The 24,737-nt window shown below is 40.8% G+C and overlaps 5 protein-coding genes, 2 long non-coding RNA genes and 2 pseudogenes across 12 annotated transcripts; 6 read left to right on the top strand and 3 right to left on the bottom strand.

Moving 5' to 3' along the window:
• The first annotated feature begins 13 nt into the window (after window positions 1-13).
• LOC124341072 (reticulon-3-like) lies at window positions 14-6,055 on the top strand. 3 transcript variants are annotated; one of them, XM_046793990.1, is made up of 8 exons: window positions 64-152; window positions 241-250; window positions 335-1,240; window positions 1,379-1,414; window positions 4,334-4,541; window positions 4,610-4,818; window positions 4,883-4,988; window positions 5,065-6,055. In XM_046793990.1, the coding sequence occupies exons 3-8, from the start codon at window positions 412-414 to the stop codon at window positions 5,108-5,110; spliced, it is 1,434 nt and encodes a 477-aa protein (XP_046649946.1). In that variant the 5' UTR covers window positions 64-152; window positions 241-250; window positions 335-411; the 3' UTR covers window positions 5,111-6,055. The 3 variants fall into 3 exon arrangements, with proteins under 3 accessions (XP_046649945.1, XP_046649947.1, XP_046649946.1); XM_046793989.1 differs by lacking the exon at window positions 241-250 and having other exon boundaries at window positions 14-152; XM_046793991.1 differs by lacking the exons at window positions 241-250; window positions 1,379-1,414 and having other exon boundaries at window positions 14-152.
• On the bottom strand, window positions 1,654-2,027 carry LOC124341628. The gene is made up of 2 exons (XR_006918549.1): window positions 1,784-2,027; window positions 1,654-1,712 (listed from the first exon to the last, which is right to left on the bottom strand). It is a non-coding gene; the product is annotated as an uncharacterized LOC124341628 (long non-coding RNA).
• A 354-nt stretch (window positions 6,056-6,409) lies between the features above and the next one.
• Window positions 6,410-8,134, bottom strand: LOC124341143 (alpha-(1,3)-fucosyltransferase C-like). The gene has a single exon (XM_046794099.1). The coding sequence runs from the start codon at window positions 7,750-7,752 to the stop codon at window positions 6,547-6,549; it is 1,206 nt and encodes a 401-aa protein (XP_046650055.1). The 5' UTR covers window positions 7,753-8,134; the 3' UTR covers window positions 6,410-6,546.
• Window positions 8,135-8,178: 44 nt separating this feature from the next.
• LOC124340839 (DNA repair protein REV1-like) lies at window positions 8,179-11,957 on the top strand. 2 transcript variants are annotated; one of them, XM_046793566.1, is made up of 10 exons: window positions 8,179-8,327; window positions 8,396-9,038; window positions 9,098-9,576; window positions 9,643-10,017; window positions 10,080-10,172; window positions 10,237-10,365; window positions 10,430-10,613; window positions 10,680-11,452; window positions 11,514-11,734; window positions 11,800-11,957. In XM_046793566.1, exons 1-10 carry the CDS (start codon window positions 8,274-8,276, stop codon window positions 11,918-11,920), a joined length of 3,072 nt encoding a protein of 1,023 aa, XP_046649522.1. In that variant the 5' UTR covers window positions 8,179-8,273; the 3' UTR covers window positions 11,921-11,957. The 2 variants fall into 2 exon arrangements, with proteins under 2 accessions (XP_046649522.1, XP_046649523.1); XM_046793567.1 differs by having other exon boundaries at window positions 8,235-8,323.
• Window positions 11,958-12,369: 412 nt separating this feature from the next.
• Window positions 12,370-23,103, top strand: LOC124341140. 3 transcript variants are annotated; one of them, XR_006918196.1, is made up of 9 exons: window positions 12,370-12,517; window positions 12,586-12,674; window positions 12,741-13,009; window positions 13,074-13,288; window positions 21,911-22,090; window positions 22,160-22,388; window positions 22,464-22,588; window positions 22,674-22,860; window positions 22,921-23,103. XR_006918196.1 is itself a non-coding variant. In XM_046794094.1 (8 exons), exons 1-8 carry the CDS (start codon window positions 12,510-12,512, stop codon window positions 22,762-22,764), a joined length of 1,206 nt encoding a protein of 401 aa, XP_046650050.1. In that variant the 5' UTR covers window positions 12,370-12,509; the 3' UTR covers window positions 22,765-23,103. The 3 variants fall into 3 exon arrangements, 2 of the variants coding, with proteins under 2 accessions (XP_046650050.1, XP_046650051.1); XM_046794094.1 differs by having other exon boundaries at window positions 22,674-23,103; XM_046794095.1 differs by having other exon boundaries at window positions 21,920-22,090; window positions 22,674-23,103.
• Window positions 15,338-16,561, top strand: LOC124341274 (annotated as a pseudogene).
• Window positions 17,040-18,796, top strand: LOC124341258 (annotated as a pseudogene).
• On the top strand, window positions 18,896-19,403 carry LOC124341506. The gene is made up of 2 exons (XR_006918392.1): window positions 18,896-19,010; window positions 19,076-19,403. It is a non-coding gene; the product is annotated as an uncharacterized LOC124341506 (long non-coding RNA).
• Window positions 23,104-23,112: 9 nt separating the features above from the next.
• LOC124341116 lies at window positions 23,113-24,624 on the bottom strand. Its single transcript, XM_046794051.1, has 4 exons — window positions 24,585-24,624; window positions 23,899-24,499; window positions 23,698-23,830; window positions 23,113-23,622 (listed from the first exon to the last, which is right to left on the bottom strand). Exons 1-4 carry the CDS (start codon window positions 24,601-24,603, stop codon window positions 23,113-23,115), a joined length of 1,263 nt encoding a protein of 420 aa, XP_046650007.1. The 5' UTR covers window positions 24,604-24,624.
• Between the last annotated feature and the right edge of the window lie 113 nt (window positions 24,625-24,737).

The following is a 24,737-nucleotide window of genomic DNA, read 5'->3' on the forward strand; positions in this document are numbered from 1 at the left end:
ATTTCGTGACGTCACCCCCGATGGCCTCTGCTAGTCTGCTTGCTGTTTAGTAGAAAACTCCCTGTCGACTCAGTCCCAAAGCAACAATAAGCGAACAAACGCACACACGAACCAACTTCACGCCGGTTTAGTTGAGACGTCCAGACACACAAGTAAGTAGAAGAAAGTCTAGCCAGAAAAAATAAAAATTACTTTTTCTTCCATTATTTTATTTTTGCTCTCTCTGTATATGTTCTTCAGTTGACTTGAGGTATCGTCCGAGTTAAGACGTAATTCAATCGTTGTCTTCTCTCCAGCAGACTGTAACGTCTTTTATCTCATTTTCATTTCACAGGTTTAAACCTTTAAAGTACGTGTCGTGAAGCTTTGTCCTTTTGTTACCAATAAGAAGAAACACAGTCTAGCTATACCATGGATCAATATGAAAATGGCAGCAACCAATCTGGTGAATTCAAAGCTGATAATGAACAAATTCTGCCCGAAGAAGATAGTCACCACCCGACAGAAGAGGCAAAGCCAGATTCACACCATGTAAAGCCTGAAACTCACATTCCCAGTCTGCTTGATCTCGATGAGAAATTTCCGGAACAAAATGGAGACATTCCAGATAAAAACTTGAAAAAGGAAGAAGCCTCGCCCAAAGTTAGAGAAGAAGATTTTGATTTCGAAAAGAAGCTTCCAGATATTCCACATGATTCTCTGAAAAATGAAGATTCATCGATGAAGTTTTCTCCTGCACATTTCCAAGATGAAGTAAGTCACGATGAAGTTGAGCATCCTCCAGTCGAAACTAAGAAAGAAGAACACTCAGAGGGAGATGTCGAAGAGGATGAAGATGAAGTAGAAGAAGAAGAAGAAGTTTTAGAACCTGAACAAGAAGTCAGTCACTGGAAACCACAGGAAGCGTCCCCTGAAGCTGTTGTCCCTAAATCGGAAGAAATTTTTACACCACCGTCTCAAAGTCATCGCTCGCCTTCACCTGTTCCCGTGGAGGAGCCCAAGCATGAGACACTTTCGAATAAGTTACCCGAATCTCTCCCTGCTGGTGAAGAAAAGTCGTCGATTTCTAATGTAACTCCTATTAGTCAAGCTGAAACCCCAAAGTCCCTTCAAGCCGAACCAGCTTCTTTGGTCGAGCTGGCCACTTTAGCCGAACCTACTACTATTGCAGCCGAGCCCCTCAAAACGCGTTCTGTCAAGAGCACAAAGTCGGATGGAACAGGAGGACACAGCTTTCTCGGTAAGTACTCGATTCATTTATTCTTCAGCTAGGAGTGCCCACAACTAAAATGCTTTAACACACTCGCCATCTTTCTCTATTCAAATTATTATTACGCACGGTGCATGGCTTTTGGACTTCCCACACACACACTCACAGGTCGATGGTTTGATCTCTCGCGCCTTAATAATAATGGTAAGCACCTTTCTTCTACAACAATCCATCTTTGTGTTTTGGCCAAGTTATTGTAAAGTAGACAGGCCTCTTGAAGTTTTCAAAGTTTCAAGACAAACAGAAACGTTTAATTGTATAGTACCAGTTAAATGTAATTCGACATTTCTTCCGGATCACGACGTCGACGAAATGGGGGCTATAAAATTGGGGAGAGGAAGTTTTTCTGCGCCGTCTGTCTACCTTCTTTTTTTCCCCCCAGAAAACAGTTGGAGCATATCCCGAAGGGCGAATGCGTCATACCTTTTTTTTGTCACTTTTTCTAATGCAATTTCCATTGCGAAATGTTGGGTTAGTAGAAGAGATGAACAACCTGACTGTATACTTTCTCACCATATGTGTGTGTGTGTACTACGTCGAATGTTCTTTGGCATCGGTTGAATTTTAAGGCGAGCCACTTGTTCATCGCCATGACCAGTAGTGTATCCCCCGCAAAAAAAGAAAGATCATTGATAATAACTATGCAATTGGAAATTATTATTTCCTCGCGAAATAGTTGGTTGTCGAAACCGCGCGTTGGAGTGAAATCGTACCCAGCCAGGCTGTATGTCATTGATGCGTGAGCAATAAGTAAAAAGAGGGCGTGATCTACATGCCTCTTCCTCTTTTCATTCCTTTTGTACTGTGCCCATTTCCCCATCCCTGTCTAATCCTATATATCCCGCCGAGCATTTCTTCTTTTTCTTTTCCCGCGCGCGCCGCATTGGGGGTCTTTATCGACGTGCGACGCCAGCGCCATGAGAGTCGCCTGCGGACTTCGATGCCAGCGCCAAAAGCCTAGGTTGAAACCCAAAGCGAGAGCTACTAGCTAGCTAGCGAGAGTATTATTGTTTCCTGCTGTTTGCTCGTTGATTCCCAGCTCGGGATTTTTCGCAGGATCGTCTGGAATACGGAGACACCCAGTCGTGTCCGCTCATCATTTTTTGGTCTCTGTGAGACTAACGAAACAACATTTTTTTTTAACTCTCTGCTTCCTTTTAGACTCGGTTGTCTAATCTCTCTCCTGTTCCGTGTCACAGTGTTATGAGTGCAGTACAGAGTGTGGGTTTCAACAAAATGGCTCTGTTTTCCAACGATCAGGGTGAGTGTTTCTCTTTCTCCAATTTCTCTTTTATCAATTTCGATCGTGTGCGTCGATGTGGTTGTGTCGATGCCTGCGAAAATCGACTCCTCGTTTCTGGACTTTGTGTCCTGGGCCAAAATTATCAGTAGTAGAGTTTTAACCCTGTTTCCGGCAGCCTTTATCTTTTCGTCTCCACTTCATTTATACATTATTAATGATTTCTTTGTTTAAATGTTGCTACTTGAGTATACTACTCCATGTTTGATGGAGGTCGGAAATAGAATGGGTGGGAGGTAAAATTCTTTTACTTGTAGGATTTTCTCAGGAGCGACGTCATATGAGCCAATAATGCACCAGCTCTAGACATAAGACTCAAGCTCGAGCTATTTCGGTTTCCCACTGCTCTCTAGCACCGTGATTGATTCAAACCAGAAAAAAAAAATATCTGATTTTTTTTCCCCCTCGAAATTCTACTGTGGTTTTTTGGGTTTCCTTTCCAGGCTGTCATGCATACATCTAAATTAAATTTAAAAAAATTCGCCTGTCAAGATAATTTTTTCCGGAAATCTAAACAGCTGATGCTGCTATTGCAACAGACAAATGCTGACCAGTTTTTTTAATTGAAAGTAACCGACATGTGTCATTGCTCTTGTGCTTGATCTTGACTGTATGCCCTTGATCTTGCTGTTGCCGAGGAAAGATAATATGGCGCCAATGTAAGCATAATTTACGGCGAAAGACATTCGTTGTCGTCGTCGATTGCGACAAGACTCGATCTCACTCCAACGTTGATCAGCGTTCTAGTTGGTTCTGTTTGAGTTTAACCTTATTTAAATTCAATTATGAATTAGTCGTCGTCGTCGTTTGTCTCTGATATTCTGTAATCGATCTTTTTCTTTCTTTGGAAACCTGTCCTGTGCTCGATTTCCTTTCTCTCGACTTTGTTAGTCGAGTTAATGTCAATCGATTTTTGTTTTTGTCTTCCCCCCTCCTGTTTCCTTTCAGTTTTTTCCAGTTAGGTGTGTTAGGGTTGTTGGCAGGTTCAACGCCACCTGTCCTCAGACGATTGAACATAGCTCTATTACTGCTCTAGGCTCTAAAAGTTTCTCTTCACCCGACTACTTAACAGAGGCAATTCTTTCTTTCCCTTCCCTTTCGTACCTGAGCGTTAGTCCAGTCTGTTGAAGGAAGCTGCTGTCAACGTCAGCGTGCAACATTCACGTGATTTTCTTCCCTTCACTTCTTCAGTCTTGGAAACTGATATCTCAATTCCACTGATCGTTTTTCAATAGCAACCGAATCATCGTTTTTGCCATTGATATTTTCATCGGTGAATCACTGCTCATTCCCCCCCTCTACTAAAGTCTTCCATTTACCTAGCTGTGTTTGCCTTTGTGTTACAACAGCTGGTAGCCCAGGTGCTCGTGTCGATTGACCTCATTCGCTCATCTTTTTTTATCCCCCTTTTAATTCACCTCCAGTCATCCTTTCGGGGTTTTTAACTTTTTGTAAAACTTGAAAAAATGGGTCGCCGTAATCGTGAAGCTAGTAACACGGAAGAAGTGTACGAATCTCGGGGACTTGGTAAGAATCAAATTTTTTCAAAGTGAAAAGATTGTGTTTTAATTATTATTCATATCGAAATTCAACTTGTGCATTTACTTGTGCTGGCTTAAGCTTTGTGTGTCAAAATTTGACTTGCATTCCATTCTGCGTTTGGCAGCTTGGTAGTAGACTTACGTGGCAAGCACCTTTTTAAATCGATTCAATTTTCGGTCGATTATTAATCGAAGTGGTTCACACCACATTTCTAACCGCAGTTTTGGACTTGGTGCACTGGCGTGATCCGCGTAAGAGCGGAATTGTCCTTGGTGCTATCCTGGCCATCCTACTCTCGCTGTCTGTCGTCTCGGTCGTGTCCGTCATTTCCTATTCTGCATTGGCCGTCTTGTCGGGCACCCTTTCTTTCCGACTCTACAAGAATGTCCTGCAGGCCGTTCAAAAGACTCAAGATGGACATCCGTTCAAGTAAGTCATTTTCAAATGTATTTTTTTTTAATTTAAAAAACACTGAATTAATTATTGTTTAATCACAGAGAATACTTGGAACATGATGTCACTGTTACCACGGAAAAGGTGCATGAAGTGGCTGATTTGACTGCCGCTAAACTGAATGCCTCTTTGGTCGAGCTGCGCCGGTTGTTCCTGGTTGAAGACCTGGTGGACTCTGTCAAATTCGCGCTCGTCTTGTGGTTGTTAACCTATGTTGGTTCTTTGTTCAATGGACTGACTCTGGTCATCTTGGGTAAATCAAGATTCTCACTTCAACATTACTCGGATGAATTTACTGACACGATTTTATATTTTAGCCGTCGTGGGTCTTTTTACACTTCCCAAAGTGTACGAAACACACCAAGAAAAGATTGATCAGAATCTTGACCTCGTGAAAGGCAAGATCAACGATGTTGTTGATAAGTAATTAAAATTTGACACTGTAATGATAAGTAAGGATCGAATTTTCTAATGATTGGCATTTTTATTTTGAAAATAGGGTTCAAGCTGTGCTGCCCATCGGCAAGAAAGCCAAGAGCCAATAAATTTGAAAACTTAGAATAGCGAGGCTTGTGTTTCGGCCCCGTCCTCGGTGTGCTTGGGTCAGTCGGGATTCGGTAGACTTGACGAGAAGAAACCTTTACTAGTTCATTTTCTCCTTTCTCTTAATTGGTTGTGGCTGCTGCTGCTTTCTCTCTTTTTTCTCAGACACTCGTTTGAAAGGGGCGAGCAGCAGGTCACAATGATACACTTTCTTTTTCCTTCCTTTCCCCTCTAATAAATCCTTGGGCCCGTAGATGAAGATCCATGAACATCATTTGCACTTGGGTAGTGCTCCATAGCAAAATTTCTTTCTTTATCCATCTCTTGTCGGACTTTGAAATTCGGAAGGCGGTCGTGTATTTTAAGAAGACGATATTTAATATGGGAGTTTGTCGGTGGTTTCAAACAAGTTATTGGAAAACTCACGAAAGCCACGGGCTAATTTTTGAGTTTGCTCACCTATATTATCCTCTTATTATTACTACTCTTTTTTTTTTGTGTTGTTGTGTAACCGAATCTCTCAACAAGTCTTCAAACATCATTTTATTGTCTTGTGAACCAGTGTGTGGCTTGTCGACATGCTAAAATTTTGTCAGTCTCTCGAATCTCGGTGCGAGCAGAGCTGTAGTAGTGTGTTGTTTTTTTTCTTTTGTCGTCAGCCTCTTACTCGATACAACTCCCAAACAGAATTTCAGACAGAAAAGTTATTCGCGCTTCTCGTCCTGCTTTGGTGGCACTCATGAGTTCCCTTTTTCCTAAAAATTTCTCTATCTACTCCCCCAATATTTCAGATAAAAATTTATTGTTATATTTTTTATTCTTTAAGAGCTGAAGGTAAAAAGCCTCTCTTTTTCTATACTAATAATATATAGTAATGCTCCTTGTCTGCTCTGTTCCCACCTATTCCCGTCACACTTTGGAAAATAAATATTCAACGTTCAACCGTGGATCGAGTTTTTCCAGTTTTTAAAAAACAACAGTTCCATTCTCCTTCAACTTTCTAAATCATCTTGTTGGATCGATTCCAGTGTTCAGTTCTTTTACACACCGAGCTGGGGGGGTTTGTGTACAATTGTTTTATAGCGAATCACCACTTGTTTCTTTAAGAAGATTCTTCGTTGTTGCGAACGAGCCGCATCCGAGTTATTTTGGTTGCGCTTGGGAATCACATTGCAGGTTTCAGCAGTTGACTGCCGGCTGCTCGTCAGCCGAGTCTATATTTAAGTTCGCCCCATATATAGTGAGAGAATGTGCTCTACAAAAAGTATCTGTGCAATGCAAAAGGGGATTACCATCGTCTTTTCGAGAAGAAAAAGCTCTTTTTATTTTCCAATTCCTTATAATGCTGTAGGGAATAAAGCAACTCTCTAATCTTGTTAGATGAACTTATGGTCTCATTTGATTAGGCACGAGACAAGTCAGAGATGTAGAAACAAGTCTAAGATGTCGTAGATCTATTATTATTACGGTCAATACTGAGAAAAGCTTTCACGTAGCGCGGATTGAGACAACGGGTCGTTGGGTTCCATGTCGACAAAACATCAGCGAGCATCATTTCCTTCCGGTCATCCGAGAGATTGAGTTGTGCACAAAGAGAACACAAGGCCTGGCCGCCCATCTCTTCATATCCGCTGCGGATAATGTAACTGGTTTTCCATTGCAAGTAACTCTCGTAAAGTGTTTGGTTGCCATCGAGCAACAGCAAGTAATCGGCCAGTTGTTTGGGTGAATACCTCAGGGCGTCGATAAATGAATACGGCGGAGCAATAGCACTGTAATTGGCCCTACCCATGACAACTGGCACCACGTCAAGCTTCAATATCGAGTAGAATTTCTCCGTGACGTAATGGCTGCACAGCGAATTCTCAAACGACAGATAAAACTTGTATTCCTTTTCCAGCATGTCGTAACATTCCGGATGTGAAATCCCCGTATCAGAGTTCCAATTGCATTTCAACGGACCGCAAAGACCAAAGATGTCGATAGGGATGTGCTTCTGCAATTCTCTGACGTAGTTTTCTCGCCGACTTTGCGTTGTGTTGCAATGCGAAACAAACCAGGCGACCAGTTTCGTCTTTTTCCTTATTGGATAAGATTTGGATTTTAAATCAACCGCTGCCCGTTCTATCCGGCCGTACGGATAAGGAATGTTTGATTCCGGCAGATAACTCATGGTCCAGTTGAAATATCCGATGTAATCCTTTTGGACGTTTTCCTTGTGATAGAAAGGTGATTCTTGGCTGAAAAAGATGTAATATTGATGACTCTCCCGTGTGTCGGCTGGTGGCAGCTTGTCAGACTTTTCCAGTTGATGAAGCACAGCCATATTGAAAATGATGGCATCAAATTTGCCCAGTAAGTTTGATCGACGATCAGTTGTGACTCGACAATTCCTGTACGGACACGAGTTATTATTCGGCAAACTTCTAAGAAAGACTTTCATTTCGATTCGATCGTAACCGTTCCACAATAGAATGTTCTTCGTCTGGGACTTTGTTTCGGGTAACACATCATTAGGTTGGATGCGCACTATTACTCTTTCCCGAATGATCGATGTCTGATGATAACAAATTATAGTAATCACAAACATTATTATAATTCCAGCCAAGGACAAGTACCTAGAGACACAATAACGTCGTTCCATTTCTGGGAAACAAAACTGGCAGTTTATCGTCTTCTTCTGATTAACACACAAATACGAATGAAGATAATACCATCGCAAACCATCAAATGAAAAAGACGAGGATACATGTAATTATCTCCGGCCATCATCATCTGCTATACATTTGGGAAGTTTTATAATTGTTCAAACAGGAAATACTTTGGGCGTTCCTCTTCCTTTGTTTCCTACATTTTGAGATTTGTTTTCCTGATAACATTCAAATCTTCTTTAGTAATTGGCATATCTTTTGTGTGTCTTTCCACACTTTCAAAAAGAATAACAGCAGTCCTGACTCCTGATCCAGTAGTTTTATATAATTTTTTAAAAACTAAATTTCAAAATATCTTTTCCGAACCGCGATTTACAATATCTGGCAATGCGCAATTTCTTCTGCCATCTAGTGATATTTTTTGAAACAATTTATGTAAACAAACGTGCACAGCAAACTCAAATGTAGTGGAAAATTTTCTTGCAAGTGTTGAGATTTTCTTTTTTATTAAACGATGGCTGGAAGGGGTAAAAGGAAAAATGGGGACGATAATGGATTTGCAGAGTGGGTGAGACAACTTATTCGACTTCTGGCACTACTAATTATGTTATTCATATTTGGAATCACTATTTACAGGGGGGTTATATGGCAGCTAAAATTTCTAAACTAGAAAATCAGTATTTGAATGAACAATTCAATGAAGTACAAGAAGATGATAAACTAAGCAATGTATTTTCAAATGTTGCAATTTATGTCAATGGATACACCAGTCCAACTGCAGAAGAACTGAAGCGCATCATGCTGGCCAATGGAGGAGTTTACCACCATTACTATAATTCAAAAACTACTACTCATATAATTGCGTCCAACTTGTGCGGTGCTAAAATCAAGAAACTCAAGGGTGACGAAAAATTTGTCAAGCCAGAATGGATTGTTGAAAGTCTGAAAGCCAATACGTTATTGGATGTGAAGCCCTATTTGCTTTACACTGGTTTAACGTTAGACAAAGGGCAACAAAAGTTGGACATTGCTTCAATTCAGAAGAAAAATGATGACAATCAAACAGCAATAGAAAGGAAAATTGATGAAGCACATTCCTCTGAACCAGTTCCACCTGGTGATATTACTAGACATTCAAGAGAAATGAAACGCGCAGGAGAAGACGATTTTTTATCTGAATTTTACAAACGCTCAAGGCTTCACCACATTTCCACAATGGGAGCGTTATTCAAAAGACATGTGACTGAGCTTCGAGAGAAAAATGATGGTGTTTTTCCAGGTACAATTTTGATAGCAGCATTTTATTAATACAATTACATGTAATATTTAAAAATTCAGGCATGGAAAGTATTGAAAACTGGAAGAACTTGACTGGTTGCCTAGGAAACCACAAGTGTGAAGAAACTGTTTTCATGCACATTGACATGGATTGCTTCTTTGTCTCGGTTGGACTGCGCAACTATCCATCGTTGGTGGGTAAACCGGTTGTTGTGACCCATGCAAGAGCTGACGCTAAACCGCTTCCAAGACGCGAAGGCAGCAATCGAGAATATGAATTTGATTGCTATAAAGAACATTGGATCAAAAAATCGAAATTTTCTGAAAATAACAGCAATGCTGTTGATACGGTGGCTACGCTTTCAGATGTTTTTCCACGACTTCAGGATTTGGATGAAACTTGTTCCATGTCCGAAATCGCTTCGTGTAGCTACGAAGCTCGCGCAGCTGGAATTTATAATGGAATGTTCATGGGAGGTGCCTTGAAATTATGTCCTAATCTGGTTGCCATTCCTTACGATTTTGAAGGATACAAGGAGGTAATACATTTACAATCAATTGTTTCAAATCTTTAATTAATTTTTCCATTCGTGGGCGTGTTAAAGGTGTCCACTTCGCTGTACAATACTGTTGCCGCGTACACTTTGGACTTGGAAGCCGTCAGCTGTGATGAGTTGTACGCAGACATTACCTCCGTTTTACGCCAAAGTGGACTCACGCCGGCCGAGTTTGCTACTCATTTGAAAGAAGTCATCTGTAATAAGACACAGTGTAACGCCTCTGTCGGAATGGGCCCGAATATGCTGATGGCTAGGCTTGCAACCAAAAAAGCCAAACCGAACGGACTGTTTTATATCAACAAGAAAGACATGAATGAATTTATGAAGGACCACAAAATAGAAGATCTGCCGGGTGTGGGAAGGTCCATGGCTCATCGACTTCATGGCATGGGCGTTCGCACTTGTGTTGAAATGCAGCAAGTATGTGTACATAGCTTCTATTTCATTAAACAAATATATGTAATTGTGTTTCTGAAAATCAGGTAAGCTTGGGAAAGCTCCAACAAGAATTTGGTCAAAAGCAAGGACAAACATTATATCATATGTGCCGGGGAGAAGATAAACGCGCTCTAAAGGTTTATTATCTCACGTTAGTTTTCCATTTGAAAATTGTTTATATTGCGTGTTTGGTCCACATAGACGGACCACGTTCGAAAATCTGTTTCGGCAGATATAAATTATGGAATTCGTTTCGCAAATGATCAGGAAATGCACAAATTCGTTCAAGAACTGTCCATTGAAGTGTCCAAACGAATGGAAGAAATTCACGTAATTAATTTTAACATTTTTTTAACAGCGAAAGCAATTTTAACTTTGTTAAATTTCTCGTTAGGTGAGAGGAAAACTGTTGACTTTGAAGCTCAAAATCCGCGCCAAAGATGCCCCTGTAGAAACAGCGAAATTTATGGGTCACGGAGTATGTGATAGCATTTCTCGATCCACAACATTGTGTTCTGCCACTCGAGACACCAAAATCGTCGAAAAAGAAGTTCAAATCCTTTTAAAACAACTCAAAGGTAGTACGCTATACCTTATCCTACACAAACCATATTATTCTAACCCATCTCAATTATTCTTTTCAGTTGATTGCTGCGAGTTGCGGGGAATGGGCATTCAGTTTAGTAAACTTGTAGAGGATAACGTATCCAAAGGCAAACAACCGATACAGAACTCTCTTCTCAATTTTGTAGCCCGCTCAAGGATAGTGCCACCAGAAGAAGTTGTAACAACAGTGGCGGATGTAACCGAACCGGAACGTGAAATCCTGGAACCAACTAGTTTTAAAACAGTTGATAAGGAGAAGAAAGATGATACAAGAGAAACACAACACCCACCTTCTCTCTTTGAACTTCCCTCAGCTTCTCAGATTGATTCTGCCGTCTTTAACGAGCTTCCTGACGATTTAAAGAACGACATTATTCAAGAATATCAACGAAAAGGAATCGCTTTAAGTGAAGTGAATAGTTTTACAATCAAACCTACAACATCGTCAGCTGTGAATGGCTCCTCGGTACCTACGCCGAACTCTGCTGGCACTTCCCGATCAGAGAATCCAGTATCCTATGACGGCATTGAAGAAGTAGCGGACATAGACGCCAGTTATTGGTCAGCATTGCCTGACGATATTAAAACGGAAATTGAAAGAGACATTCAACAACGCAAAGCCGAATCCACCTCGCCGGTCAAAGGCTGGAAAAGTATATTCAAACCTCAACGATCTCCTGCCAAAGCTACCAGCAAACTGGGAAGCGGGAAGACTAAAGCAGAAGTGAAGCGGAAGACGAAACCGAACGCCCCTTCTAAAGCAAAAATTCAGCCTATTGTTAGAGCTCCAATTGCTGCTGTCCCGGAAGAGGTAACAGAACATTTAGAATTTTCTCGGTCAGCAAATTTTGAATAGTTCAATTTTATGTTAGAAAAAGGAAGTTCAAGTTCATCCTCCTGAAGTATTGAAAGAAGAACTAGGGTTGAGTGGTGCAACTACTCTGCCTGAAATTCGCCAGTTGTTGATTGAATGGTTTTCTTCAACTGATGTACCTGAAAACGAAGACTGTGAAGCAGTCTCTAGTTTCCTCGCAAGTTTGGTGAATAATAAAGAATTGCACAAGATTGAGCCAATCATTCTTTTTCTAAAAAGGTATTTGAAAATGTTTTCAAACGATCCGTTATTTCATGTTTAATCAAACTTTTCTTTCACATCAGAAGGGGGAGTGATATAAACGATTCCTGGAAACGTGCGATTGAGGATATTATCAATAATACGCAACTCTATGTGATACAGCATTACAATGCTCCATTAAAACTCCCGTCTCCGGTTTCTTAACTGATCATTATTTTTTCTTGGTTAAAACAAAGATTTCGTTTCCAAATTTCATTAATTTGAATAAATCATTCTTAATTTTAAATTCTTATTATGTCAACTAGCATTCCTTATTGCAAGGTTAATTACTGTCAGGATTCACGGCAGGTCCAGGCAATATTACAGGCAATCAGCGGAATCATTTTTGAACGAACTATTAATTGTTTTATTGTAACTAAACCTTTTTTTTTTTTTCTTTTACTGCTGACGTCCGCCACTCCTGACGTCCGCCCCTCCTGACGATGAAAATCAGCGGCAGTGTTGGAACTACCGCGGTGACTTAATACCGCGGTACTACCGCCGGCTTCTACCGCGGTCTTACTTTTTTTTTAGTACCGAACCGCAGTAACACGGCAGAAACTTTCAGTTTGCGGTAGCGGTAGTTTCTCTTTAAAATAGCCATCTAGCGGCCAAGATTCGAAGCTTTTAGGTGGCGTTTTTTTACAGACGATCTAGTTTTCTTCGTCACTCCAGTCACTCACAGGCTGTCAGTTAGACTGATGGTAAATTTTCAAATTAGCTTTGTCGTGTCGTGTCTGACTTCACTTGGAAAATGAGAAGGTAAGAATGATTTTACAAATAAGAAATAACTGATTGATAATTAAAAATGATAATTGTTGCATTGGCAGGAAACGAAAGAGCAATTCTGGTCCTTCACCAAAGAGAAATCGAGTAGATACTGATTGTCTGGTGGTTAATAATGTTGATCTACCAACAAGTAATAACTCCTTTGTTATATAAATCTCTTTTTGATTACTAATTGTGAAAAATGTGCATTAACTAGATGACTTGGAATCACCTGGTGATGGTGACCCATTGAACAACCTAGAAAGTCCAGATTCAAACCCTGATTTGCTGAACAGTGTTCACACCTCATATACTGCTTTACAAACAAAACGTTTAGAGTACCCTGAACAGTACTTCAAATTCCACAAATGTGGAAACAAGCCAGGAAATTCCCTATACAAATGTATGGTAGGTGACTGTCAGTCGAAAGAAAAAATTCTTTCAACTACAGATAATTCAAGAGGCAACCTCAGGAAACACATCAAGGTAAGCAATATAGTAAAATTGGGCACATGTGGCAGTAGTAATAATTGTTGATTGATCTTTTTAGACATGTCATGGCAATTCTCTAGAGAAGTTTTCTCGTCTGTGTAGAGAGATTGATGTTAAATCTAGTGGGAAGTCAATCGGTGAAACTGCACCACCACACAAAGAGTCTACTCAGTTGAAACTGTCATTTGAAGGATATCCAAAGGCCTTAACACAAGCTTTGCTTGATTCCTACGTCGGATCTAGTCTGAAGGAAAATTCCGTTGCCAATGACTCGTAAGTACAACATTTGATCGATTCCATTGCGCTCTTTGTTTTGCTGCTAATGTCGTTGGGCGGAAATCAGCGGTAGCTTGAAATTGTTTGTTGGAGGGATAACGTTTTGGTGAAGGTAAGTGAATTGGCTGAATCATGGTGTATTCGCGGCTTGGTAACTAAATCTAGTGCAATAGACTTCGGTGTAACTTTGCGATCACTTACCTTCATGTGACTATGCGAGGCGATATGTCCGAAAACGACTCTTTTGAGCCGAAAACTGAACAAATGAAAAGAACTTTTCAGTACTCTCGAATATCTTCAGAAAACCAAATTTATTACCTTAAGAAAACCGAAATCATGAATGTTCAGCGCTACTCATACATCTACTTCAGCGGCATGTAGACACTAGAACGTATTACCACTAGAACTTTAAGAATCCGACACTAGAACGCGACACTAGAACTACAAATTTTTTAACGCGTCACTAGAACGCGGCACTAGAACTTCAAGATTTTAGGGCCGACACTAGAACTTATCAACCCCGACACTAGAACGCGACGCCAGAACGGCGACACTAGAACGCGACACTAGAACGGCGACACTAGAACGGCGACACTAGAACGGCAGCCAGGCCGACACTAGAACGGCAGCCGGGCCGACACTAGAACGGCAGCCAGGCCGACACTAGAACGGCAGCCGGGCCGACACTAGAACGGCAGTCGGGCCGACACTAGAACGGCGACGCTAGAACGGCAGTAATTTCAGGGCCGACACTAGAACGGCGATAATATTAACGGCGTCACTAGAAAAACGTCACCCGTAAGAAAAATAGGGCATGTTAGATAGGGCATGTTATAGAGTACGGGAGTAAAACAACGCCCTTAGATTCCAGCAAAACACCTTATTTAAATCTAATTCTAGTTGCATACATATACAAAAGAAACCAAACAACAGTCTAGCAAGTATATAAATGGGAATAGAAACTGTTTTTATTGAACCAATTCCAGCCAACTAACTAATACGAATTCTTGGGCAGCTGTCATGACTTAACACCACAATTGAGCAACAATTAGCAGAGGAGAATTGACACTTTGCCGGCTTCGTGAGAAATCGGAATTGTCCGTCTGCAACTTGGACAGTTGGACGAACTGCCAAGCCGTGAGCTTCAGCACGACATTTATCCAGTGAGGAGTGTTGTCGATGGGATTAAGGGCAACCCGAGTCGGCCAAAGTGGCTGGTTCTACTGTGTCGGTCGGACGGCGGCATTGTGCAAGGCGCAGGATGGAGTCCGTAAATTTGGATTGGCGGAACGGCCGACTTAAAAGGTTACGTAAGGGTTACTTCTGAAAAGGTTTTTCAGGTCACTCAGGTGAAGCGGGTCGAATCATTGGAGAATAATGTTTCCTCGATCGTCAGACAACAAGTGCCATCTCGTTCGTCGAATGTCCTTTCATAGCATAACGAAAGTATAAATGGATTGTAGTATACTGTCTTCAAAGCCTTGTACAAAGGCACATGCGTCGCATAAACATCACATAGTTCTTGGAATGTATTCCGAGGACTCCATGAAATATAACGGCAAAAAACGAAAATACGTTTCTCTAACGTGATATGCCTAAAAAAAAGAAACCCACTGATGATCAAGCTCAGTACAATCTCATACCGAGTCTGGATGAAACGTCGACTTGGTCTTACGGCCATCTGTTTTTATTCCAACACTATTCACACACAATGGTTGATTTGCCCCCTGAATAAGTGATCACCTCGACTGCGTCAAGATGTCAACTAGTGATTGAACAATTTTGTGACTGTCATTCTGTCCGAAAAAGCCATCGAACTATTTGAGTGTGTGTTTGGTGGTGGTGTTGGAAAGGAGAAAAGAATTGTGTGTGTGTGTCGCGCTTACGCCCTACAGCCTAAAGAACGTAAGAAATATGGCAGAAATGGAACTTGCGATCGCAAATTCTATCGCATCGATCCTGTTACATCGTCGAGCTATCACCCAATGCCTGATATGCAGTTCCTCATGGCTTTTCATTAAAAGAAAAATTTATCCAATTGGGTTCCCAGTTGACTGTTTCTGCGGAGCGCAGGACTCGTCTAGAGTGACGCCTATCCCTTTGCGCCACCGTCGTCGTCTTTGTGGCCGTCGGATTGGCTATCGCCATGGCCGCTTTCATCTACCGAGGCCAGCAAAACGACCCCTCAAAAGGTTCGGCTATTTTTCCAATTCTCAATTTTTTGGTTATTAAATTATTATTTTTTTGATGAGATTGATCTGTTTATAAACCCCAATATCCCCATTGCCATCTTGAAATAGTGTTCGATAGTGAAACTCTTGCCATGGTCTCGTCCTCTGCCGCAGCCTTTACCGTCAGCAGTCACAAAGTTCTCGATTTGGACAAGGCCACCAAATCCGACGCCGATCCTTCGGCCAAAAGCGCCAACCGCGACGTTTGCAACACTTCCGGCTGCGTCCTGGCAGGTACAAATTAACTTGTCCCATCTACTTTCCTTGTGAAAATCAACTAATTTGAATTCTAAATCAAAGCGGCCGAGATCCTGAAAAACATGGACAAGACGGTGGATCCTTGCGAGGATTTCTACTCGTTCGCTTGCGGCGGATTCGAAACGAGGAACGTGATTCCGGACGACCAGTCGAGCGTGACGACTTTCAGTTTGATTAGCGACGAAGTGACGGAGCAGCTGCGGTCGCTCATCGAGAGGCCCACCAAAGAAACGGACGCTGCTGAGCCGTTCAAGCTGATCAAGAAAGTACGTATTTAAAACCATCTCTTTCTTCTTTGATGTGCCGGCCTGGATGGATAAATAATTCCGTTTTGAATCGCAGCTCTTCCAGTCGTGTTTGAACAATAAGACCCGGGCGGAGGAGGTGGGCCTGGCGCCGCTCAAGGAGGTCCTTGACCAGTTTGGCGGCTGGCCGGTCGTCGTTGGCGACAGCTGGGGCGACGACGATTTACAAGTTCCGTCTGGCCGGCTACTCGATCGACTACTTTGTCGACTTTTCCGTCACGACCGACCTGAAGAACTCGACTTCGCGTATTATTGACGTAAATAATTTCGCCCCTATTGCCATCATTTCACCTCGTCAGAAATATTGAATGGTTGATGATTCGCTTATTATTTCGTTGGGACAGTTGGATCAAGCCACTCTGGAACTGAGCCGGGAATATCTGATCAAAGGTCTCGGAGACAAGGACGTCAAAGCTTACCTCGATTATCAAGTCGGTTTAGCCAACTTCTGGGAGCGATAAGGATAAGGATACCGCAACCAAGCAACAGACGGAAGCGCTGGAATTTGAAATCAAGCATGCCAATGTAATTCTTCTATTTCAAAGCCTCTTTTCTCCCTTTTCTCCCTCTAAGCTGTGTACGTAGTAAAAAAAACGGCGGGATCATTAATTTTGATTGCTATACCCTTCCCGACCGAAAATAAAAACAGATCAATTTGCCGAGGGTGGAGCGCCGTGATGCCAACAAACTTTACAATCCCATGACTATTAAAGAATTGAGCCTCAAATTACCCGAAATCCCTTGGCTGGTCTTACATGAACACGATCCTGGCCCCGCATCACGTCCTGACGGAAAACGAGCGCGTCGTTGTCGATGTGCCCGACTATTTCCCCAAGCTGGTTGATTTGCTGGCCAAAACTCCTGAGAGGGTACAACATCCATCATCATCCAGCGTTTTTCACGAGGTTTTTCATTAACAACACAACATTTTGATTTGATTTTCTCAAGGACTTTGGTCAATTATTAGATGTGGCGCGTTTCCTCGGCGTCTGTCGGCTACTTGAACGAAGCTGCTAGAAATCTGCAGCTGAAATATTCCGCCGTCTTGACCTGCACAACTGAACGAAAACCCCACTGGGAGGAGTGCACTTACCTCGTGTCCGGCAGGTAACCAAATCTTCCTCCTCATCCCAAAAGAAACTCGTTAATTCAAAACTTGTCTTTTATTTTATTTTTCTTTATATTTGCATATCCCTCTTTGTGTGTTTGTTGTCTGGCACAGAGCCAAAAAATCAAAAGGCAAAATGTAAGATGAAGAAGACACGCCCATTTTTATTTGATTCCGCCACATTTTGTCCTTTGCTCTTTTCTCTGTTTGTTTATTTCTTGTTGACTAACCCGGACTAAACTCGTGTCCTCTTTTTATTTTTCGTTTACAGTTTTGGCAATGCCGTTGGCGCCATGTACGTCCGCGAATATTTTGAAGAGGCGGCGCCAATCGATGAACGAGATGGTCAAAAATATCCGCAGCGTTTTCTCGGAAATAATCGACGAACTCGAGTGGATGGACGATGAAACCCGTAAACCTTTGGGTGCTGACGGTTTCAACTGGTTAAAACTGCAGGTGATATATTTGACTGGTACGAAGAAAAGGGAGCCGATTAGTGAACGTCATGCCTATGCCGAGAAAATAATGCCGGAAATTCTCGACTCAGCTGATAATCCTTTAACGGTTAGACTTGCCAAGATTTATTATCATTTATTTTTTTTTAACTGTTGAAACTTTAACAACAATACAGGGAAGACAATGGTGGGTCAATTCAGATGAACCGTGGCAAACCTTAGCAGCTTGTATGGAAGTCGCAAATGCATTAAGATGTCCAGAAGGACTGGAAGCTTATGTTTGTCACTTACCTATCCATCAAGACGGATCGTGTAATGGATTACAACATTATGCAGCTTTAGGGCGAGATACAGTTGGAGCCGAAAGCGTCAATTTAACACCGACTGATAGACCACAAGACGTTTACAGCAACGTGGCCAATCTAGTACACAATACTTTCGATTGTTTGCTTTTTACAGAGAATTAATTTTTTGTTTTGTTTTTTAAATATAGGTTGAAAGGGAACGTTCCAAAGATGCTGCGAATAATGTTGAAATTGCTCAACTTCTTGCTGGACTGATCAATCGAAAGATCATCAAGCAAACAGTAATGACGACAGTATACGGTGTCACGCGGTAATACGGTGCCCGATTACAAATTGCCAAACAGCTTAAAGGTACATAATTTTTGTGGTGTACAGTACACGATTCTGATATTTTTGGGTAAATTACTAACTTCATTGGCTTCTGCCTAAACAGAACTACCGAATCTAACACCTGAACAAGTTCAAGTTGAATCTGTTTATTTAGCTGACAAAACATTTCAAAGTTTACAAGGTTTACGTCGGCTAAAGATATTCAAGACTGGTTTACTGAAAGTGCTAAATTGATTTCAACCGTCGCCGGAGAAAGTGTCGAATGGATCACTCCGATTGGGTTACCAGCTGTGCAGTCGTACAACAATAATCCTTACGAAGCAATGTAAATTGGGTATTTTTTTTTTTATCATTCCCAGAAATTCTAATAGTTTATGTTGACAGTCGACCGAATGCGATTAAACAACGCAACGCATTCCCACCAAACTTTATTCACTCCTCGGACTCGAGCCACATGATGCTAACGGCGCTCTATTGCCAACGAAAAGGCATCACTGTTGCGTCCATTCACGATTGTTTCTGGACTCACCCTTGCACTGTGGCAGAAATGAATAAGGTGATATTTAAAAAACCTTGCATTCCAGATTTGTTGTTTATTCATCTTTCCCCTGTATTTTTTTTTTTTTAAATTTCAGATCTGCCGACAACAATTCGTCTCTCTACACTCTCAGCCTATTTTGGAAGATCTTTCAAAGTTTTTGGTCTCACAGTTTGCCGTCCGAGCGAGGTATTTAATAATAGATTTGCTATATTGCTCACACTTCAGTTGTTAAATTTATCTTTTTTTTTAAGTGGTGCCGATGCTGTTGACGATGACACGCCCAAAGGACTTGCAAGACACAGATTGAATCAAATTATAAGTGAAGTGCCTAGACGCGGTATGTTTGATTTGCGCCTTGTTCTCGACTCGGTCTACTTCTTCTTCTTTTCCTAAACTATAAAGGATTATCGGACGTGTTCGTTGGACAAAAAGTAACAACAGTTAGGATGGTTGTAAAATCTGTGCATTCGTATAATTAGTATTGTCTAGTCTTTTCCACAATAAACCCGACGTGGTAGTTCCTAATTTTTTCATTGTTTATAAGGAGATAATCAACAAGATAAACATCAATCGCCTACACACGATAATCTATTGTTAATTTTCATCAAGGAAGACCCGCCATTTAATGAAAGACAGACGATGAAAGAGAATCTGGTAGTTCCACGATATGAAACCAACAGGAAATAATTCTCGTCCCAATTCATTTTTTTTAAATACGCATTAATTTTGCTGAACGAGACTGCACTAGTAACGAAACGATTGCAAATTTTCCGTCGTTTGGAGGAAAAAAGGAAAAAAAATATGAGGAGTTACCGCTATGAATTGAGAAAAGCATATAGAGAAACTTTGACGAAGAGAAAAATAATATTGCGAGACTAGTGGATAACACTAGGTCTTCCTTCTTCCTCATTGATGGATTGGTCTTCATTAACCCCTAAAAGTGGCTCCGAGTCCGATCCGCGGCGGCACTTGCAAATCGAAGCGTTGATAATGTTATTGTACAAGCCCATGCCCATCACAAGCAAAGCAAATCCAATAATCTGTAATAAAAGCGTCACATTAATTAGATTTTTCTTTACAAAGTTTTGATTAGTATTTAATCGGTAAAACTAATTTATATATGATTCATACCTGAGGCCAATAAAATTGTTGCCATTGAAGAGATAGACTTACGCTCCAAATAACAAGCGTTCGTACCGAATCCAGAACCATACGAGTGGTCGCTGACAATTCCTTTGTGACGCTGACACCAGCGAAATAAAAAAATGCGATACTTATCACAGTACCTAGAAAGAAATGACAATGAGGGATTGAAGGCTGAAAAACAATAGAAAATAAATACCTGACATGGCGAGAATAATCATTGGGTTATTACGCATTTGGATGAAACCATCCAGAGCATCTTCAAGGAGCATACGAGGATTAGAGCTAAATGGAGGTCCCACACGAAGGAAATACATAGGAATAAGCAAGAGGGACAGGGTTACAAAACCAAAATTACCCTCCCAGCCGACGGCCTGCAACAATGGCACATTGTGTTTGGTAACAAATTTCTCTTCCCATACCATTTGGCTGGCTGTAACGATTTGCGCCATAACAATCAGCAGATCACCAGTGATAATGCTGTTGATTGAGTTGTTGCTGCTACCAGAGCCAAAGATGAAATCGGAAGAGCCCACCACACTCAGACCCATGATGACGGTTAACATTCCAAGCCATTCATGCGCTTTTAAAAGCCTCCCTAGGAAAGCTGTGGACAAAAGTCCAGTGAAAATAATGATTGCTTCCGGAATCGAGTTTAATGGGCGCCGAAGTATCTCGGATATTTTCTCAACTATGCTATAAAGCAATTCTACAGAAGACCATTTACTGAGAAACAATTCTGCACAATCGAAACTTCTTTTTCATTCTATTTTATTAATCCTGTTACTTTGCCCAACAAAAACGATGATGTGTAATGATGTAGGCCTAAATACAATCAAAAGAGTAAAAAAAAAACTGTTGATGTTACTTAATCCACATTCAAGAAAGATGATTTTTTTTGTTTTTATTTCATCCGATCTTGGATTCTTTTTGTAAATTTCCCTCTATTTATATTAACAACCGATCGCAACATCCTCTTTTAGGGTGACGTTTTTCTAGTGACGCCGTTAATATTATCGCCGTTCTAGTGTCGGCCCTGCTGCCGTTCTAGCGTCGCCGTTCTAGTGTCGCCGTTCTAGTGTCGGCCCGACTGCCGTTCTAGTGTCGGCCCGGCTGCCGTTCTAGTGTCGGCCTGGCTGCCGTTCTAGTGTCGGCCCGGCTGCCGTTCTAGTGTCGCCGTTCTAGTGTCGCCGTTCTAGTGTCGCGTTCTAGTGTCGCCGTTCTGGCGTCGCGTTCTAATGTCGCCGTTCTAGTGTCGGCCCTGTTGCCGTTCTAGTGTCGCCGTTCTAGCGTCGCGTTCTAGTGTCGGGGTTGATAAGTTCTAGTGTCGGCCCTAAAATCTTGAAGTTCTAGTGCCGCGTTCTAGTGACGCGTTAAAAAATTTGTAGTTCTAGTGTCGCGTTCTAGTGTCGGATTCTTAAAGTTCTAGTGGCAATACGTTCTAGTGTCGCTATGCCACTTCAGCCAGTGCTTCAGCAAGTGCCGTGTTGCAATTTCTGCAAGCTAAAATTTTTATTTATGAAAATTGACAATAAAAAAACTCGTATTTATTTATTACTTTAGTTAAATAGTACAAAAGTTAAAATTGTATGAACTAATCAACTAAGAATTAACTAGATAGAAATCGAATCAACCTGTTGATTTTTCATTTAATGTAATTTTCAACGTTGTTATAAAGCAGACGATATATGATCAAGTTGAGAGACAAATTCGTGTGTTCAGAACGGTTCAGAAATAAAAAATAAAATTTAGAATCAATATTTACTTTTGAAAAATGGCTAGGTTTCTTATAAGTAAACGTTTTACTTTTATTCAAAAAATACCATTAATGTTTTCTCAACATAATGCTGTTTTCATCGGATCCAATTCATGGTAAAATCTTGAAATGAATAATCAAAAGTAATTTATTTTTAATAATTGATTCTTTGAATCAATTTGTCCAGTTTGTACAGTTCCTCATCCAAAGATAAAAGTATACCACCCACATCAAAAGGATTTCTTAAAATATACACAAAAACTGGAGATAGTGGAATGACATCAACATTTACGGGAGAAAGGCGTGCTAAGGATGATAACATATTTCAGGCACTAGGTGCAGTGGACGAACTTGCTTCCTGTATAGGGTAAGAAAATTATTGTGATTAACCACAATTCAACCAACATATTCTACAAATATATATTTAAACAATAAGGCTTGCAAGAGAATTTGGTTTGGAAAATGGCCACCCATACACTGACCATCTTCAAAGAATCCAGTGTATTTTGCAAGATGTAAATGCCTGTATAGCAACACCATATTCTTCAGCTCGTGAAGCACATTTGAAGAAAACAGAATTTGACTCTGGGCATGTTGAGGAAGTAGAAGAATGGATAGATTCTTACACTAATCACCTTCCACCTCTGGAAAACTTTATTCTGCCAGTAATATATCTGAAACTTTATTTTATTGCCAGGTAGCATGTTTATGGTTGTTTTTTTTTTTTTTTGCATACACAGGGTGGAGGAAAAGCAAGCTCGTCACTTCATGTTGCTCGAACAGTTTGTCGAAGAGCCGAAAGAGCTATTGTACCCATTGTTCGAGAGCAACATATAAACCCAGAAACACTTAAATACGTCAATCGGTAGGAATAAAGCCGCGTTATATTCTTATTACTTTTCATCCAATTCTTTTTTCATCTATTCTTATTAAAAATTACTCGTGTTTAGTTTATCTGACCTGCTGTTCACCTTAGCGAGGTATGCCGCCAAACTGGATGGAAGACAAGAAACTGTCTACATTAGACCTGGCAAAAAATGAAGTGTATTCCATTTTGAACGTAGGCTTCAGTTTTGAAATGTGCACACCTCCGTAAAGAATTACAGGACACAATGTTGAAACATGAAAATTTGCAAGGTTATTATATCAACAGAATGTATAGTATTTTTAAGTAAATTTAAATGATGCATATTAAAGGTTGTTATAGTGTGCATCAAATGTGTTTCAAACCAACCTATCTACATCGGCTTATAGCAGTTGTTGGTTGGGGGGTTGGGTTGTTGGTGCGGGTTTTGTGGAATATGAAGGGTGAAGTTATACTTGCGACAATGTACAATTGAACTATTAAGTTTTACGGAATATAAAAAGGTTTGTTCAAAATTGATTCGTTTAATCGAAATCAAATTCTTCTTCAATGTCGTTATCCGTGTCGTTGGTGAAATCCGAAAAGTATCCATCAAGATCCGGAATGTCCGACTTCTGGCAAGTATTATTTATCGTTTGTGCTGCTTGCTGTGAATTTGCCAAATTTTTTAACGCGTTTTCTTCGTTCTTTAGGGGAGCACATGGCTTATCTTCAAACCAGTCAAGTTCCGGACTTTCCAATTTCGATGTTTGAGATTTAAGGATGGACGGGCGTTTTACTGCCACGTTTTCGTAACGATGGTTTTTGTCAGGTACAACCTCATTTTGATTAATTGCAACTTCGGGTAAGTTGTCCGTAGTTTTGATTTCGTTGTAAAATATCCTAATATCTTCTTGTTTATCTCGACGGGTTTGATATGAATAGGTAGTAGACCCCACTGTACATTTGGATCCATAGAATTGTCCGTCGAAGCCGTTATCATTAGGTATCATTAAATCCTCACAAAGTCTTTTCATCAAAATCTCCCTGCCTACCTAAAAATAATTTTAAAAATAATAAAATTATTTTATGCAAGAAAACTAAAATAGGACTAGAAATGAGCTCGTTACTGAAAATTTCTTTCTTGATTTTCTTATATAGATCGCTATGATCTCCTTCATGTTTCCATTAGTGCAGAGACTCCTCTGAAGAAGGTCTGCCGTGATGTCACACATCAGCTGCATGTAGCAGTTCTCTTCTTCCCTGTGAATCAAACACAATCAGCAAGTAAGACTTTATTCTAATACGTGTTCCTTTTGGAGTTAGCTTACTGTTCTCTTAGCCATTCTTTGATGTTGAAAACATCCATTTCCTCTGAACTTTCACTGCTAGATGAGCTTATTGAAGATTCTATGGATTGTTCATCTCCAAAAGCAGAGTCGTCGGAGACGTTGCGTTGTGAATTCTCCGGGATAATTACCTTCTTAGTTTTTCGTGCACTGCTCACCATTTTAACTGGGACATTTTCGGTGGCCTCCAATTTCATCGGGCGTACAGCAGAAAGTGGGCGAGTGGTTGGTGAAGTGTTAGGTCTAACGATTTTGCGTACAAGTCGTGGTGTAAAATGTTTCGGTTGTGTAAAGTATTTTGAGTGTCGAGTCATAACGTCGAGCGTCTTATCGGAGATTTCCTTTTTCTTTTCCGAGGCGGGAGGTGAGACATTCAAACAAAAATCACTAGCCATTCGTTTCTCGACGTCCCGCAAAGAATCTTCGAAACGTACATCGTTGGTAGATTTAGAGAGTCGATTTTTGGAAACGGTCGAATTCCGGTAATTACTCAGATGCAAGTGGGACTGAGCTACATGAAGCCGTCGATAATGATGATTCATGTGATCACGCTCGATTAATTTCTGCACCATCCAAGTGCTACCTGAAATATCCGTTACGTTAACAAGAATAGTGTGACGGTAAATTATATGTTAATAAAAATAATAAAATGTAAGCAGAGCTCTCACTTGACTTGTTACGATGCATGATAGTAACGATATGGGTAGAGTATCCATGTATGTTTGCTCTATCATCACCTTAGCAACCATCGATCACGTTCGAGTTTTAGCACCTGGGTCATGTGAACCATCTGAAAATCGTAACTATGCGTCTGTGTATTG

The sequence above is a fragment of the Daphnia pulicaria genome, chromosome 5 (genome assembly GCF_021234035.1).
Source record: "Daphnia pulicaria isolate SC F1-1A chromosome 5, SC_F0-13Bv2, whole genome shotgun sequence".
NCBI classification, from domain to species: Eukaryota; Metazoa; Arthropoda; class Branchiopoda; order Diplostraca; family Daphniidae; genus Daphnia; species Daphnia pulicaria.